The sequence below is a fragment of the Alligator mississippiensis genome, chromosome 1 (genome assembly GCF_030867095.1).
Source record: "Alligator mississippiensis isolate rAllMis1 chromosome 1, rAllMis1, whole genome shotgun sequence".
NCBI lineage: Eukaryota > Metazoa > Chordata > Crocodylia > Alligatoridae > Alligator > Alligator mississippiensis.
In genome coordinates this window covers 340,902,926-340,919,367 of record NC_081824.1, presented here as the reverse complement: position 1 = coordinate 340,919,367, position 16,442 = coordinate 340,902,926, and the positions used below count along the sequence as shown (strand labels likewise).

The window sequence follows — 16,442 nt, the reverse complement described above, 5'->3', positions numbered from 1 at the left end:
CCTCAGCCTGATGAAGGCTTTATAAACCCAAAAGCTTGCTAAGAACATTTTTTCCAACTATTTAAGTTGGTCTAATAGAAGATATCAGATTCACCCAAAGAACCTTGTCTACCTATGTCCTTAGACCAACATGGACACAATCTACACCCATGTAACTTCTTAGGTATGCAGAGGATAACTTTCTGAACAAAGAGTTGAGGTTACAACCAAGGGTCATATGTCTTGGACCTTATTATGACCAGTAAGTAAGAACTGGATTGGATGACTTGATGTATTTTTCAATACTTTCCTTCAAGCTCATATTGCTCTCACAAAGAAACATTTCTATTAATTTTGTTATGGACGAGATACTGCCTGGCACAGTAGGATGCTAGGACTCCCAGAACCTAGCATCAGAGCACTGACATAGAAACTGTTAAAAGGGTCAAATAAACATCAGGCCGAACACAAATACATATTATTTTAGATGAATGCAATACAGAAAAGAAAGATTTGCACTTGCATAAGGTCCCCTTATCCAGCTTTTTACTTGCTACTTCTTCCTGAACTTTATTATTATATTAACTTGTTACCTAGGGATCTCAATTTTATTGTGCCAGGAGTCATAATACAGACACAAGATAATCAAATGGTTCCTGCCCAAAGAGATTAATCTAAATTGTGTAATATTCTCTGTGAAGGAGCTATTGGTTATTTCAATGCTCCTCCTAGCTCGATATTAAGACTGAGTGCCTTATTAAACTACAATAATCATAGTAGAGACTCACAAAAATGTTCTTCTTTCTGTGGGTTTATAACGTTCATTCTTATGATGTCTTGGGCAAACTGATTTTGTTTATGGTATGCATGTAAACAATCAAATAGGCCATATTTTCCATCCCCTCTTTCTAAAAGCCTTTTGTTTTGATTTGATTTGTTCTGCATTATTATTGAGGAAATATTGTATAGACACAAATGTTTTACTTATTTAGCACATAATGAGATCTGTCATCAATACGATGTGTGATGGAAGGAACTTTCAAAACCACAGGCCAGGTTCTGAAAAGCTCCTGTCTCATTCTTGGAGTTATTAAATACATCATTCCTTATGAACCATGGTGTTTGTGGCAAATCACTGTCTTTGAGGCAGCAGAGAAATTTGAGATAACCAAGGCTCAATCACCTTAAAAATTAGCAGTCAGTCATATCAAGTAGGGTGCAGTGAGTGAATGGGGCATGTGCGTCACTTTAGTTACACATTTTTGAGAACTGGAGTTGCTCAAAAAATGGACCACTTCCTCCTGTAACATCTCCAGTTTCCCCATAGGCTTGTATTCAGGAAGAGGCATAGTCTCCTGAGAGGTTGAAGACATTTAGAAGGAATGTGTTTTTACTACTGATACCATTTGAGTAATTACGCACAGCAAAGAACCTAGAAGAACCAACTGTCTGCATATCGCCTTAGCTCCTGAATAATAGATTACGGGTGTGTCTACACATGCACCATGCACATTTATTGTGCAGTAACTGAAATCACTGTGCAGAATGGGTGCACATCTATATATGCACACCTGGACTGTGCAGTAAATATGGTGACTTATGCCAACTTGGGTGTAAATTTGATACCTGCATTATGCAGGTTTCAAATTTATGTCAAATTACTTGCTACACAGTAATGCATATGTAGATGCCTTGTTGTACAGTAAGACTGTGTGTGTGGACTGACTCGGGACTAACTTTATTCCCAAGCTGGTCCACACAGCATTAATGTGCTTTAACACCCATACGTGTAGACACCAGCCTATTCTCACTTACTGCACAGTAACTTTAAGCTGGATAAATGCACATGTAGACATGCCCTCCTTTGATCAATGGTGTCAAGGATTCAAATATTACTCCCTTTTTATCAGCCCCAGGTAAAGTTTAACTTCATCCAGTTATTTGAAAGCTCAGATATACTGCAAAAACTGGGCTCTAGTGCTGTCTATATTTGGTATGAAGGAAATGGAGAGTGAGGCCCTTGTAGATGTTACATTTAGGATATGCTCAACCAGTTTAATCATATCTTAAGTAGTTACCTGGCCACACATTTATGCAATTAATGATGCAATAAAACAGGCAATAAATCACAAAGTTATTACACAAAATATGCATAATAACTTTGTAGCTGATTTCCATCATGCCTTAAATTAAATGTGTGGCCAGGACAATCACTTCTAGCTTTGGTAGCGCATCAGAGCCCTTAACTCTGGTGCACTTCCAAGGCTGGGACCTCCAGTCAGCTGATTGACACCCCAACCTCAGAAGTTGATCAGAGCCCTTGACTTCAGTGTGCCTCTAAAGCTGGGAGTGCCAGTCAGCTAATTGGCTCATATTTGGAAGTAATGTAAAAACATATATTTTCTAAGGTTTTTGTAGATATTTAAATTCTCATAGGAAGACCACCAAACATCTTGCCATTTTGAATATGTTCTATGGCAGTGATTCCCAGAGGGTGGGCTGTGACACACTAGTGTGCTGTGAGAGGGACGGAAGTTTACTGCATGACTGCCTTGTGGATAAATGCTCTCCTCCCCTGTCTAGGCCAGTGGTGCCTCTGAGGACTGCTACCACTTCTGCTGCCTTTTCCTGCCCTTCCCCAGTCCAGAAAGCCCTTGTGCTGATCCCACCACCAATGCTCCCAGCAGCTCACTCTGCTGCAAGTGGGAGGGCAGGTGGACATAGACAGTGCCATTCTTTGCAGCTTGGCTCATTTCTTCCACTCCTCCCATGCTCCTTAGGGCTGGCAGAAGGGGCTGTGGGGCTGGTCACCCGTGTGAGAGATCCTGCAGGGGGCTGCCCTTCCCCCCTGAGGGGGGTTGGGAAGGGTCAGACAGTAGAAAGAACAGGGCACAACAGTGTGAGGACCTGCCCCAGATGCCCTTAAGTGGCACCAGCTAGTTCAGTGATTCTCAACTTTTTTTAGCCTCAAAGCCCTCTGTATCTTTTCTGAATTTAGATCTCAGCGTTTTTAACTGTGGTACTGTGAGATTCAGAAAAGTTATGGGGTGGTGGCCTCGATGCTAAAAAAGGCTGAGAACCACTGATATAGGGCATTTATACACATATTTTTTTTCTAGTGATGCGCCAGAGATCCACTGTTTAATTGAGTCTGCTCCGCATGTGAGCTAAGGTGAATGGCATCGTACCACGTGCAGTTGTATAAGTGTCGAAATGCGAACCAGCATGCAGAAAATGGTGTGGTGAGATTTTGAACTAAAGCACCTCTGAGGTGTTTTAGTTCAAAAGCACCCCGCCGCTATTTTCTTTGCACTGATGTGCATTTCACTGCTTATACAACTGTATGCATTTCCAATGCATACATATGTAAAAATGCCCATAGAGACTAATCTTTGCTTAAAGAAAGATGTATTTAGTGTTATTTTTTACAGTAGATCTCAGCACTGGTATGATTTCCTCTGGAAGGGTGGTGGGATATAAGTTTTGAAATATATATGTATATACCTTTTTGGGTGTAAGAGTGAAGTGTGCCAACAGTTTTAATACAGAAAAAAGTGGGTGCCAGGTATCAAAAGTGGAAACACTGATCTCTGGCATGCAAAGCTAAATGAAAGCAAAATACTTCTTTCATCAAACCCAGTTGCACCACAATCATTTTCTGAACATTCATGTACTCAGTTTCTTCAAGCCCTTCATAAAAGTGTGAGCCTTCCTATTTTTATCTAAAAAAGACTCAGCCAATCATAATTAATACACAAAATTTAATAGAACATAGGGGGGTGAGGAGTCAAGGCCATGTCAAGTGAAACTGAAACTCCAGATAAAAAGAGGAGAGATAGTATCATAGTCAAATGATGATGCTAGAAATATACCCTATCTCCATCCTGTTTGTGGTCAAGCTTGGCCTTTTAGGCCAGGACTGCCTTAGTCTGCTGTCTGGTACCATGTTAACCAGTGCAGCCTGCTCCATAGTTGGGCTTTGAGCAACTAAACTGGTGCCCCCACCTGGGCTAGCCCAGATGAAGAGGGTGTGTAGATACCCAGCAAGGCTAAAAACAGGACCTGTCAAAGGGCGGATGAGGTCCTTGTGAGCCAATGGCTATCCATACCTGCAGAGGAGATGGGTGTCACCAGGTCACTCTGCCCGAAGAATCACCAATGATGCAAAGCAACTCAGCTAACCTAGGAGGGTTTTTATAGCATCTAAGGTGCTCCAATAGTCACAGCGGCCTCAGGACTGACTTGACTTGACTCCATCCTGTTGCAGGTTCTAGAAATAATTCTATATTTTCTGAAATTTCTCTTAAACTGTTCAGGTTTGATTCTAATTTGTGCTTAGACCCCTTTGTACTGGTCTGACAATATACAGGGGCTTGAATCTTTTTTACCCTTAACATTTTTCATTGATGTGGCTATGCTGATAGAACTAGTGGGAATGTCCCATAGAGTAGATGCAGTTCCTACTAGCAATACTGTTTTTTACTAGATCAGCCTGAACTAGTGTCCTGTGTAGAATAAGGAGTACTAGAAAAAGCACATTTTTACTATTATAACAGTGCCTAATTTGGTCTGTTAAGGGGGTGACTTCTTCATACTCCTAATTGACACAGCTGTTCCAGCAAAGCTATAAAGTATATAGCAAGCAGTGTATTTTAAGGGCCATTTACACTTTCAGAGTAAAAATTAAAGTGGCCTCAGTAGAGCTCAGCATTGGGTCCTCCTAGAAAAAAACTAGAAGATGTATGCATTTATGTTTTAAATGTACTTGATTCTAGTGTTTCAGGATTTTTTTTTCCTGTTACAGAGTCCTGGATATCAACAGAGGAGATAACACCTCCCTGTCCATGTTTTTTAAATGGATGTTCAGGTTTGCAATTAATGTCTGTAACCACAGGCCTTTCCAGATATGTTTACTAGACATAAACAGATATGAGCTGACTGAAGACACTCCTGGCAAAATTAAGAAACATTGAGTGTGTCATTTATTTTCTACAGGCATCTTTCTGATTGAAACTGAAGGTTGCATAATATGCTACACAGAGTTTGTAATAACCTTGTACCAAGAAATAAATAGCAACAATACAAAACAATGCTTATGAAATCTTTATCATAAAGTACAGACCTGAGGCCATAAAGCACTGTTCCATCTGGATGAAGGCGGATCATTCGATTTTTCACTGTAACTCCATGCACAAATGACTTCTTGTCATTTAAAAAGTAAGTGTCAGGCACCCAGAGTTGATCAGCCACTCGATTATCAAGGGTAAGATTGAGAGGTATTCCAGCATAAGCTAGTCTCTTATCTCTCCAGTATTGTTGAAAATACATAGTTAAGGTGTAATCCTGGTGAGGAGAAAAGAAAAATATCACAATCAGGACTGGATCAGATCAATAATTTTCTTATGAGGAAAAAAATATACTATGTTTACACTCGTATAAAAAATATTTAAGCAGTACTAATGTAACATCATTTTTGTACCCTGTTCTCAATTTTAGTTAATTTTTAACTTTAAATTAACATCAGAATAAAACAAACAAGAAATCTTTAAATAATATTATAAAATTCAATAGCGGCAATATAGTAGGCCTATGTGAATAGGGAAGTATTCGATTTGGATTCAGCTGATTCAGAGGACAATGATTCAATTTGGAGATTTGGATCACTGTCCCAAATCGATTTGGCTGAATCAGCTGTGGAAAATTCGGTGCTGATTCAGGGAGATTCGGAAATGCAGCCATAGACTATAATGGGGAATCACTGAAATACCTATAACTGTCATTTTTTGGCTGATTCAGATAAAAATTGCAGGGATGGTAGCTCACTCTGAGTGCATGAAGCATGCCAAGTTTCAAGGAAATAAATGATGGGGTTTCTGGGAAACTGTACCTCACGCAGCTGAAAGCTAAACTCATGTCATGTGTGTTAAGGCATATTTGGATGAAAACAGGAGGGATGGTATCCCCTTTTGAGGGCATGAGGCCTGCCAAGTTTCAAGGAGATAGGTGCAGGGGTTTCACTGCCAGGGAAAACACAGCTTTTTTTTAAAGAAGTGTGGGGAAAAAACCAAACAAGAACAAATATAAATTGAAAGAAATGGATTGGATAGGGATAAGTAGAGGGATTCTAGTTAGTAATCTAAATCCAATCCTTTCCAAGAACAGAAAGTAGCAGGAGACATACTAGGTAGGAAGCCAAGCCAGTTCAGTACCTTCAGACGCTGTTACTCAGTCAGAAACAGCTCACAAAAGGCATAGAAAGTCTGCAGACAGAGGCTTATCTGCTGTTTCTAAGTCCCTCACCTAGAGCACTGCGATTGGAAGGGGACTCAGGGAAAGATCACAGTCACTGGCCAGCTACAGATGTCAGTCTGTCGCCCCCTGCTCCCCCTCCCTCTTCTCAGTTTCTATTCCCCTGAAAGACTGCCTTCCAAATCTCTGAATCTCAGAATCTTTTCCAAATCAATTTGGAGGCTCCAAATTGATTCGGAGGGTTTTTTTTCTTCTCCCAATTCTATTGGGATTCGGTAATTTGGCCTCCAAATTGGGCCGAATCTTCTCCAAATCAGATCTGAAGCTTTACACACTCCTACAATATAGTTGCCTTACAGTGGGCCAGATCTGCTATTTCTCAGATGTTATTGTTGGTGTACCCTCAGAATGGTCATGCCCAATATTTGGCCCACACAGAGAGGGTCTGAAAGGGTGGAGCATACTTCATAGCAGTGCTCTTGGGTTTGCTATGGAGGCAGTATTGACAAGCCCAAAATGTATGTGAGCTTTGTTGGAACTTTTTCTCTTGCCGTCTCTTTTCTTCCACAAATTACCTCTGTAAATTGTGTGCTTGCTTTGTATTAAGAGGGAAACTAAGGGAGTTTGTGGGATTGTTACCTAACTCATAAACAGGGGTCTGGGTTTTCCATTTTCTGCAGAAAATGCAGAAAAATGTGGATTTTCTCTCACTGCAGGAAAAAAACCCACAGATTTTCCCCTTTGAAGCAGGAAACCATCAGTTTCCCCTTGCAGGCTGGCAGATTTCCAGCCTGCAATGAGCTGCTTGAGGCTGGGAGGAATGAGGGGAGGGTGATTGGAGGCAGGGTGACTGGAAGCTAGGTTCTCCTCCTCTGGGTGGGGCTGGGATCTTGGAGCTCGGGGTGGCAGCAATGAAGGCACCCAGAGAGGAGAGGCTGTGGCAGGGACCAGCAGACATGAGGCACAGCAGGCTGCACTCCCTGCAGGAGCTGCTGCTGCTGGCACTGTATGTCCTGCTAGGTAAGGGCGGTGCCCCCTTCCTCACCTTGGTGAGCTCCCAATCTCCAAGCCAGCCCTAGGGGTGGGGTGGGAGGGGCTCCAGCTGTGCCCCTGGCCTGGCAGGGACCAGGGATGGCTTTAGCTCCCCATACTTTACAGCTCAGGCTGAGGTGCTGCAAGCAAGGGAGGCTCAGAGCGGGAGTGTGTTGCATGGCTCAAGATGGTTTCTTGGAAGGAAGTGGGAGGATAGAGTGTTGGCACTGGATTTATGACCCAGATACCTTAAAGATATTAATTCTTCTTGTTCTGGGTGGACCCAAAACCTCAGACCGACCGTGACTTCTCCATTTGATAATAGGCAAATATTATTGATACACAGTGATATCAGATAAGAATAATGCAAGCAAACCAAACAAAATAACCTCCCCAATTCTATATCTACCAGTCCTAGGACTGTCATAGAGGGAAGGTATATCTGGCCAGTACGCACGCTTCATTCTGTGGTTCTCTCTTGAATGTTAGATGTCAGCAGCCTGGAGGTCAAGAGCTGAGGCCCACCACCCATCAGTCAGGTGGGTGAGACAGGCTGGTGGTGAGCCCTCTGTCCATGGGGGCCTCAAGTTCCCCTCTCTGGGACCCTTTGCTGATCTGAAATCCCTCCTTTTGTATTCTTTCTCTCCTCTTATGACTCTTCATTCCTGGGCATCATTGATTGGTTTCCCTGTGGTCATCATACTGGGCACATTCTATCCTGTCAGCATATTACTTTGCTCCCCGAACCCATCACATGCACACAGCTTAATTTGGTTATTTACTAGTCTCCTAATTTGTTCTGTCCAAAGTCAGAAATCCCATGGTCTCTGCAGTTGGGAACTGTGACCTGGAGTTCCTTATCTCTGCAGAGTTCCTTATCTCTGTTTGGATACACTGTTCATGTTATGGAACAGTGTGGTACATGTCTTCAATTTCCCATCCTGTGTGTCTGCTGGCTTCAGACACAGTGGGCCTTGAAGGAAACTTTGTCACAAACATGCGTTTAGAAACCACTTAACCCTTGCCATTCCCCTGGAACATATCTACTTTACCTACAAACCAATTCCCAAAAGAAAACCTCTAAATATTATTTTCTAGCCATCAAGAGCAGGACTGTGCACCATCCTGCTCTGTGTAGCATGAATTGTCATAGTAGTGAAAGGTAACCATGTTAGTATTGTCCTGTAAGTAACCTGAAAACTCCATTTTGTATTCTTTTGCTTGACATAAGTGAATGAACTCTGTATGCCCTTTTTTGAATGAGTGTATGTGAAAGGGTGAATGGTGATATAATGGCATAGAGATGGCAGAAAAGATTTAACTGTTTATGTAAGCAACAAGGCACCAGGTGTGTGAGTAGCAGTTTGGTTTACAGAGCCTTGGATCTTGCTGCTGGCTGCCCATGGCTGCCCATGGTCAACACTACAGAGAACTAGGGTTACCAACCCTCCAGGATTTCCCGGGAGTCTCCAGGAATTAGATATAAATCTCCAGGATACTGCTAAGAGTCACCTGAGACATAAAAGATAGGGCATTCATTAAAATAAATATTAAATGTTGAATCCGATTTATACAGTAGTCCAGTGGCTTTTAAAATGTAATAGTCATATGCATTTGCCTTCCTGAAGTAAAGCTACACACTGTAATCCATAACTGATATATGCAAGAATGTGGGCACGTTCATGTTGTATGGCACAGGCACATTGGCCTTCTGGAGACCTCCCAGAATAGATTCAGAGTTGGCAACCCTACAGAGAACCCCCCTTGCCCCCCACTCAAAGGCATGTAGAACCCCTCCCATCTTCCACATTGGGCTTTGGCAGACCTATGTTTGGCATAAGCCATTTGAAGGCATAAGAACTGCCATTGGCTCTGGCAGACCCTGGGTCCATCTTGCAGGAAGGAGGCTCTGGATACAGAGAACCCAGGTGAGTTTTCCTCTAGATGCCTTCAGGCAGAATGTCACTGGGTGTCATGAACAGGCAGGGCCAGTGGGCTTTGGCTGGTATGCTCTGCTCCCTGTCCCCATCTGCATCCTTTGTTATTAACCTGTGACCCTCACTCTCTTCCTTGTTTTATTTGTGTCCTAAGTTTTTAGTTGATATGTTTGTAGCAGCTTCTCTTATTATGGGAGGCTTGTAGTTTCTTTGGTTGTCTTGGCTCATGATCTTCCTTGGCACATCAAATAGGCCCATGTCACACAGTGGCAGAGAGTGGATGCTGTAAGGTACAGTCAACTGGGAAACCTGTCCAAGAAACTGGAGCTGCCTGGATGTCTGTCCAGGCTAGTTTTGCTTCCTGGGTCAGACTGGTATAGACTGGGGGGATGTGGGGAGTGGAGAGGGAGGATTGCCTTCCTGTGAGCGGGCCTGGGTTCTAAAAGCAGCTGCTGAGGGGCTGCACCGGCACCAAAAGCCTGGCAGTCCTGTGTTGACCGCAGGACCCCAACCTCATGTTCAAAAGCTCTGGTAGGACTTGCCACAACTTGCTCTAGTGTGGGAAGGCTTCCTGCCTTTTCAGTGTGGAACCACAAAGTCCTTTTTTCCCCCACAAACCCAACAAAATCTTGGGGCTTGCTTGCTATTTTTCACGGAAAACACTTGATTTCACACTTTCCATGAAAAAAAATGCAATCTTGGATTGAGTTGGTCCCTGCGTACAGGAGCTTATGTTTTGATGCATCTCAAATTTTTCTTCAGCCTCCAGACATTGCATTCAAGTCTAGAAAAGATGCCAAAGAGTGCAAAAGTCACCCCTTAAAGACCATGTCACTCAGTTTGACAAGGATAAATTTCACACTGATGGTACTATGTTGTTTTGCACTGCATGCAGCAAGGCTATACACCTTGTTCAAAAGCAGATTATTATGGAATGCATGGAAAGCACTAAGCATAAACAGAATGAAAAGAGAAGAAGAGAAGACTCTGAAACAGCAGGCCCATTAACAGCAGTAAAGAAACAATGCACTGTGACTGCAGCATTCCAGCATTCTACATTTGCCAAAGACCATTGTGATACTGACACCATCTCTTTGGATTTTGTTCAAATGTGTTTAAAAGCAGACTTTCCTCTGCATAAAATGGAATTACTTGTTTTCAGGGATTTTTTGAGCAAGGACTTTAAGGGAAGCGGTGCCATTCCCAAGATAGACCAAGTGTATTCCCACCTAGCAGCTCTTTTTGAAGAGGAAAATGACTTTGAGGGAAATGTCATTTCCATGATTGCTGATGAAACAACCAAAATAGACCAGTTTTCAACATTTTATTTCAGGTGCTCAAGGTATGCCCTCCTAGGCACGCTGGCATTCCTGCACCATCTCTGGTAAAGACAGTGTGCCTGAGGAAAGTTAATCATGCCACCATTTGACAAGGCTTGATTTTTTGTGTGGTGGAATTCAACATCCCACTTGAGTAAATATTAGCATGTGTAACAGACAGTGCTAGCTACATGGTGACAGCTTGGAATGATGTGCTTTGCAACCTGTAGTCAAACTGTGTACATATTTGTTGCTATGCACATACTTGCTCTGGCAGGAAATACTTGGCGAGATACCTTCAAGCAAGTGGATCACTTTGTTGCTTTGATGAAGTCGCTTTTAGTGAAAGCTCCAGCTTGTTGTGTGTGGTTCTTGAGATACCTGAAGGAACAGTGTTGATTCTTCAACATTTCCACCTGAACCAGTTGTGACACGTGGAATACATAGTTCAACTGTGTAAATTACCATGTGTAGTACTGCCAGCTCTATAGATTCATGGAACATGAATTAATGGAACAAGGGGATATATCTGTTCTGCAGGAACTAGCCAGCCTCTTAGCAGTAGAAGACCTACATGCTGGCCTGAAGTACGTTGCAGAGAACTGTGGATATCTGGTGACAGCACTAGACATTTTACAGTCCCCAAAACACCAAATACACAAAGTGTACAACACCGTCCTGGATTTAATTTCATGGCTGGACCATCTTGTATCATCAACTGATAATGTGAAATGGTCCACAGCTGCTCAAAGTGTTGCTGATAAACTGAGACAGTAAAACAGAAGAAGTAAACAGGCAACAGAGTGAGAGCAAAGACCTGGGCACAGCAGACTGGCAGAGGTCAGCAGTCACCCGCCAAAGCCAAGAGGTGGGAGTGAGGACCATCACACCCCAGCAGCTCACGCCCCATAGGAGTAGCTTATGCAGCAAGAACTGGTAAACCCCAGCAGCTCACTGAGGAGCAGGGACCCCCTCCCCCCCAGAGCTGCTCACATCACAGTGCATCCCAGTAGTGTATCTCAGCAGCTCACAAGGAGCTGCTCCTGGAGCAGCTTGCAGGGTTCCCTGATGTAGTCCCCCTATCCAGCCAGTAAGGAAGGCATAGGGTGGTGGGCCCCAGGGCTCTCCACCCTGGGTGGACTTCCCAAGTCCAGACTGCCTGGTCTAGGTAGAAGCTCCCTGAGGGGTGGGGTGCACCAGAGCACTCTGGGCACTTGCCACTTTAGGAGTGAGTCAGGCACCAGGAGCCAGGCTGCAGGGGAGCAGCTATAGTCAGACCAGTCACATGACCCTCTAGGGATGGGGCTGTCTAGCCAGAAGGCAGAGTGGACAGTCTGCCGCTGGCCAGGTAACATCTGGTGGAATGTGGATGGGATTGTAAGAGAGGTGGAGGTCCCAGTAGGCCCAGGCTGGGGGCCCTGGAATCAGTGAGTGGCCCTAGGAGGGCTGAGGAGAGCAGAGAGCCCAGGTGGGACTGGACTATAGAACTTAAGCCTTAGAGTTTAAAAGTGCTTTAAGATTTACTTTGTGTTTCCTTCTCCTTTGTCCTATAATAAATCAGGCTTCTGTTGGTACGTTGCTTGCAAGGGATAATTTTGTTCATTCAGGACACCCCAATTTAAATCTAGTTGTCCCAGGTTTCTGGGTGGGGGCTCAAGCCAAAGCTAAACTTATTTGGGACCCCCCCCAAAACTTGAACCTGTCCCTTATTGCTGCCAACAGGCACAAGGAGCAGAACAGCAGGGGCCAGCACTGGTCAGAGCCACAAAGCAGCAGAGGGGACAGCTGCAGCTGGACCCATGTCCTGGTGCAGGGAGGGAGCTGCTGCCAGAAGGGAGCAAGTGCGGGGTAGGCAGGGGCTGCGGTTCTGGAATGAGAAGGACTGGCAGAGCTGGGGGAGGGGCTGTGGCTTGGGAGTGAGGGGCACCAGCAAATCAGGGTTGCTCAGAGCTACAACGCAGCTTGAAGACAGCTACAGCTGGACCCGTGCCCTGGTGAGCAAAGGGGGCAGGGGGAGCTCTGATTTTCCATGATAAAAAAACCAAAATGAAATACTAATATATATAGGTATTTTATGATTTTTTTTATTTTTTTTTTTATGATTGAGGCACTGGTAGGCTTCCAAGTTACTTTAAATTGTAAATATATCAATAAAACATTGTGTTCAACTGATACCTGTATATATGGTGGCATTTCATTTTAATCACAGAAAACCATGGATTTTGGGGGTTTTATTAGCGAACTTTGGATTTTTTAACAGAGTATCCCTGCTCATAACTAAATATTGTTATTATATATACACTATATAGCTTGAGAGACAGACCCAGAGAGAACCAAACTGAGCCCCTCTAACAACCAAGACAAAATATTTTAAGCAGAACTCAAAATCATACTTGAAAGCAGAACCAGAAAGACCCTTTTTATATATATGGGATATGTGACAGTGTGGTATCAATGGTTTATAGGTGTTAAAGTGGCTGTAATATCCAAGAGTAGAAGTACATCTCAGTAAAACTTCCACTAGCATGACAATATTTTTACATAAGATTTTCAAGGTTTGGGGTGTATAAAAGCAAGCGGACCCTCCTGCATGTTGAGCAGTTTTGAAAACCAGTTCACTTATTTAAGAGGACAAATATGGCTGTAAGAATCTGACCTTAGGCATCCATTAAAAAAAATATCCATTGCTATTTTAAGATTTTGCTAATTTTGCTTAATCATAGCAGTAATACAATTACACCTGAAGCTCTAAGACAAACTCTACTCCAGGAGTGTCAAACATATGTTCTGTGGAGCCATATGATCTGGCCCATGGGTCACTAGACCAACCCTATACATTGGCCCCAGCCTTGTGCATTGGATGCAGGGCACAGGCTGGACCTAACATTGTGCACCCTGTAAGCAGCACAGAGGTTTGGTCCAGGGCTCACATGGCATATGGTGCTCCACTGGACCAACCCTGTGCATTGGCTCTGGGAATGGTCCAGATTGGGCTGTGCCAGAGCCAGCATGTAGGGCCAATCCAGCAGAGTGCTGCATTCAGCACATGCCCTTTGTTGGTCCACTGTGTTATGTGCAGTGTGCAGGGCCACTCCAGCCCTACATGCTATGTGTAGCACATGCCAGCCCCAGGGCTATGCAGCACATGGGGCTGGCACAGGGTGTGTGGGCTAGACCTGACACTGCACATAGCATAGGGGGTTCAGGGCATGAGTGTCATGCAGCACCCTGGACCAACCCCCTGTGCTGCCTGCTGCATTGGGTCCAGCCTGTGTACCACAGGCAGCACATGCCCCATGTCAGCCCCACGTGCACAGTGAGTGCTAGGGCTGTGTGTGTTGCATGTCATGAAGGGGCTGGACCTGGAGCTCCAGGCACTGCCTGATCTAGCTTGCAGACCAGCCCACTGACACCTCTCCAGCCCTTGATGCTGGATGAGCTTGACATCCCTGCTGTAGCCCATATGGTTCCTGAATTTATCTATGGTATTATAAAAAAGTATAAAAAAGCATGTGAATATTACACAATGCAGTCCTAGCAAAATTATCTTGAGACACAGAAATGTGATATCAAGATTTTATGTTCAAACACAGGCAAAGAAAAATCTTTAAAATGTCTTTACTTCAATAACTTTAAAAATATGACAGCGTTCAAGTATCCTTTGAAGGGTACTTTACCCTAATTATCATGTACAAAACTGAAACAGATTATTTCAGAGAAAATAGGCCTGCTTTTAGACCCTGCTATATTAATGTTATATTTTACACTAAAACCTAACACTACAGTTGTTTGAGCCATAGGAAGCCTGACTTGCATCTGGTTCTTTGAACTCATGATACCAAGACCTTCAAGCTTGCTTCTCTCAGGCTGGTAGGAACGAACGATTTTAAGCAAAACCATTGATTTCTGGCAAAGCGTTTCAAGCTGAGAACAACCCACTTTCAGGCACTGCACTTCTTCAGTGCTTCAGACTGGGCAACCTTTCTCAAGTTCCATCTTAGGAAAAAAAAACAATGACAAAGTTCCTACCATATTTATGGTCTTTAGGATTTTTATTTAGTGAAGTTTACCTTGAATGATATAGCAAATCATTTGTTATACTTTGACAAACTTGGTTTAGTTGTTTGGAAAATACAGTGCCATGGACATGTGGTAAGTTGTCCCCTTTCTGGAAAACTAACAGACTTGTAAAATAAAGGGACCATATGGCAAGAGATCCTTGCAGAACTGACTGAATCTAGTTCATGCTTTAAAGCCTAAACCTGCCACAACTGCTCAGAAGAATCTGTTCCAATCTTTTGGTTGAAAAGCTTTCTTTAGTAGGACTAATTATCATCATTCATCAGGGGAGGAGGTATATGCTACTCTCACTAAACATGCATATCTCCTATTAGTGCACCAGGAGGACAATGTACCTCCTGGCGTTCTGTGCAACCAGTTTTCTGATGTTGATGAATGAGAACAAACACATTCTCTCCCAGTCATCGCTTAATTAAAGCTAATGTCTATTAATAATAGAAATAGCAAAGTACTCTGTTTTTTTTTGCTTAAAATGTACAGTGTCATGAAATTGTGGATTAGAGAAACAGTGATCCCACACGGAGTAGAGTAAAAAAGCACAATAAAATATTCATGTTTTGTATAACCTAGGAGAGGAATAAAGGCACAAAGTCATTAGTGTGGTCTGATGACTGCTGCACTGAAAGAGAAGCAAGCCCTCATCAAATATAATGGAAAGCATTTGAAGAATACATAAAAGGATTTGGATTGGTGTGCTTGGTCTAACCACTAACTGATTGGGAAAAATGAGCCAACTAAACATATTATTTCTGCTATATTTTATTAAGTCAGGGGAAATCCATCAAGGGAGATAGCCCCTCACACATAAATATCAATCATTATAGAGAGTGCTTAGCATCTGAATTGGCCCCTATGAATGCATTAAATGAACTTCCAAAATACTTTTTTTCAAAGTAAAAAATCAGTTAATGTCACAGCTTTTACTCCTGTACAGTCTTAACTGGATGAAATAATAGACAGAAGTTATGCTGGCTGGCAGAAGAAAGCCATGAGGAAATCAGAGCTGAAGTGCAATATCCATCGGCAAAAGATGCATAATCATAACTTTCTAATTTAGTTTGAATTTTCAGAGTGCTCATAGATAGCACCTTATGCTAATCTCTCATTTAGCAATATTTTCAAGCAACACAGTCTATCATTTATGGCTAGCCAGAAGAGCCTGGTGGATCACCATCCGGTGCACAGATGAACTTGCTTCATTAATTTATGCTTCTGTCACTTACCACTTAGGATATAGCAAAATCCTCCATATAGGCATGAAGCTGTCAGCTAAAGGGAAACTCCAGATAGTTCAAATGTAGCAACCCGTCCCCTTAGCACTATAGGTTCCTAACCAGGATGCAGTTTTTTTCCATGGACTGTCAATTCCATGTTTGAATTCAAATTTATCTAACTCTCTCCCCACACCATTAAGGCACTGAGTGGCTTGGACCCACCATATTTAAGAGATTGTACAAAGTTCCAGGAAAAGGACTACGGCTACCAGTTCTGCTCATCAGGCATAGCAGAAACATCTACTGGAAGGATAAACCTAGTCTGTACGGGAAACAGATTCTTGGGGGCCAGTCCCAGACTGTGGGAGTTCATCCCACAGGAATTAAGACATGCAATAAATTGCATTCCCTTTTGCTCCAGGAATGTTCACTGTTATGTCCATACATTAACATAAACACAATACAAATATATATATGTATATATACACACATGTGTATGTGTGTGTGTTGGTGGGTGGGTGGGAGTGTGTGCATATCAAATTATGTAAAAACCAAACCAAACCAAACCAAACCAAACCAAACCACCTTTGTGATAGATGGCATTCACTTCAATGAATATAACCTCAGTTCAC

General features: G+C 43.0%; 1 protein-coding gene across 2 annotated transcripts in view; it reads right to left on the bottom strand.

Moving 5' to 3' along the window:
* GABRB3 (gamma-aminobutyric acid type A receptor subunit beta3) overlaps positions 1-16,442 on the bottom strand; it is a 196,777-nt gene that overhangs the window by 52,297 nt on the left and 128,038 nt on the right. For both annotated transcript variants that reach the window (XM_059720968.1, XM_006266946.3), the window contains exon 4: positions 5,102-5,322. In XM_059720968.1, coding sequence (XP_059576951.1) covers positions 5,102-5,322 — 221 coding nt within the window. The remainder of the gene's footprint in view (positions 1-5,101; positions 5,323-16,442) is intronic.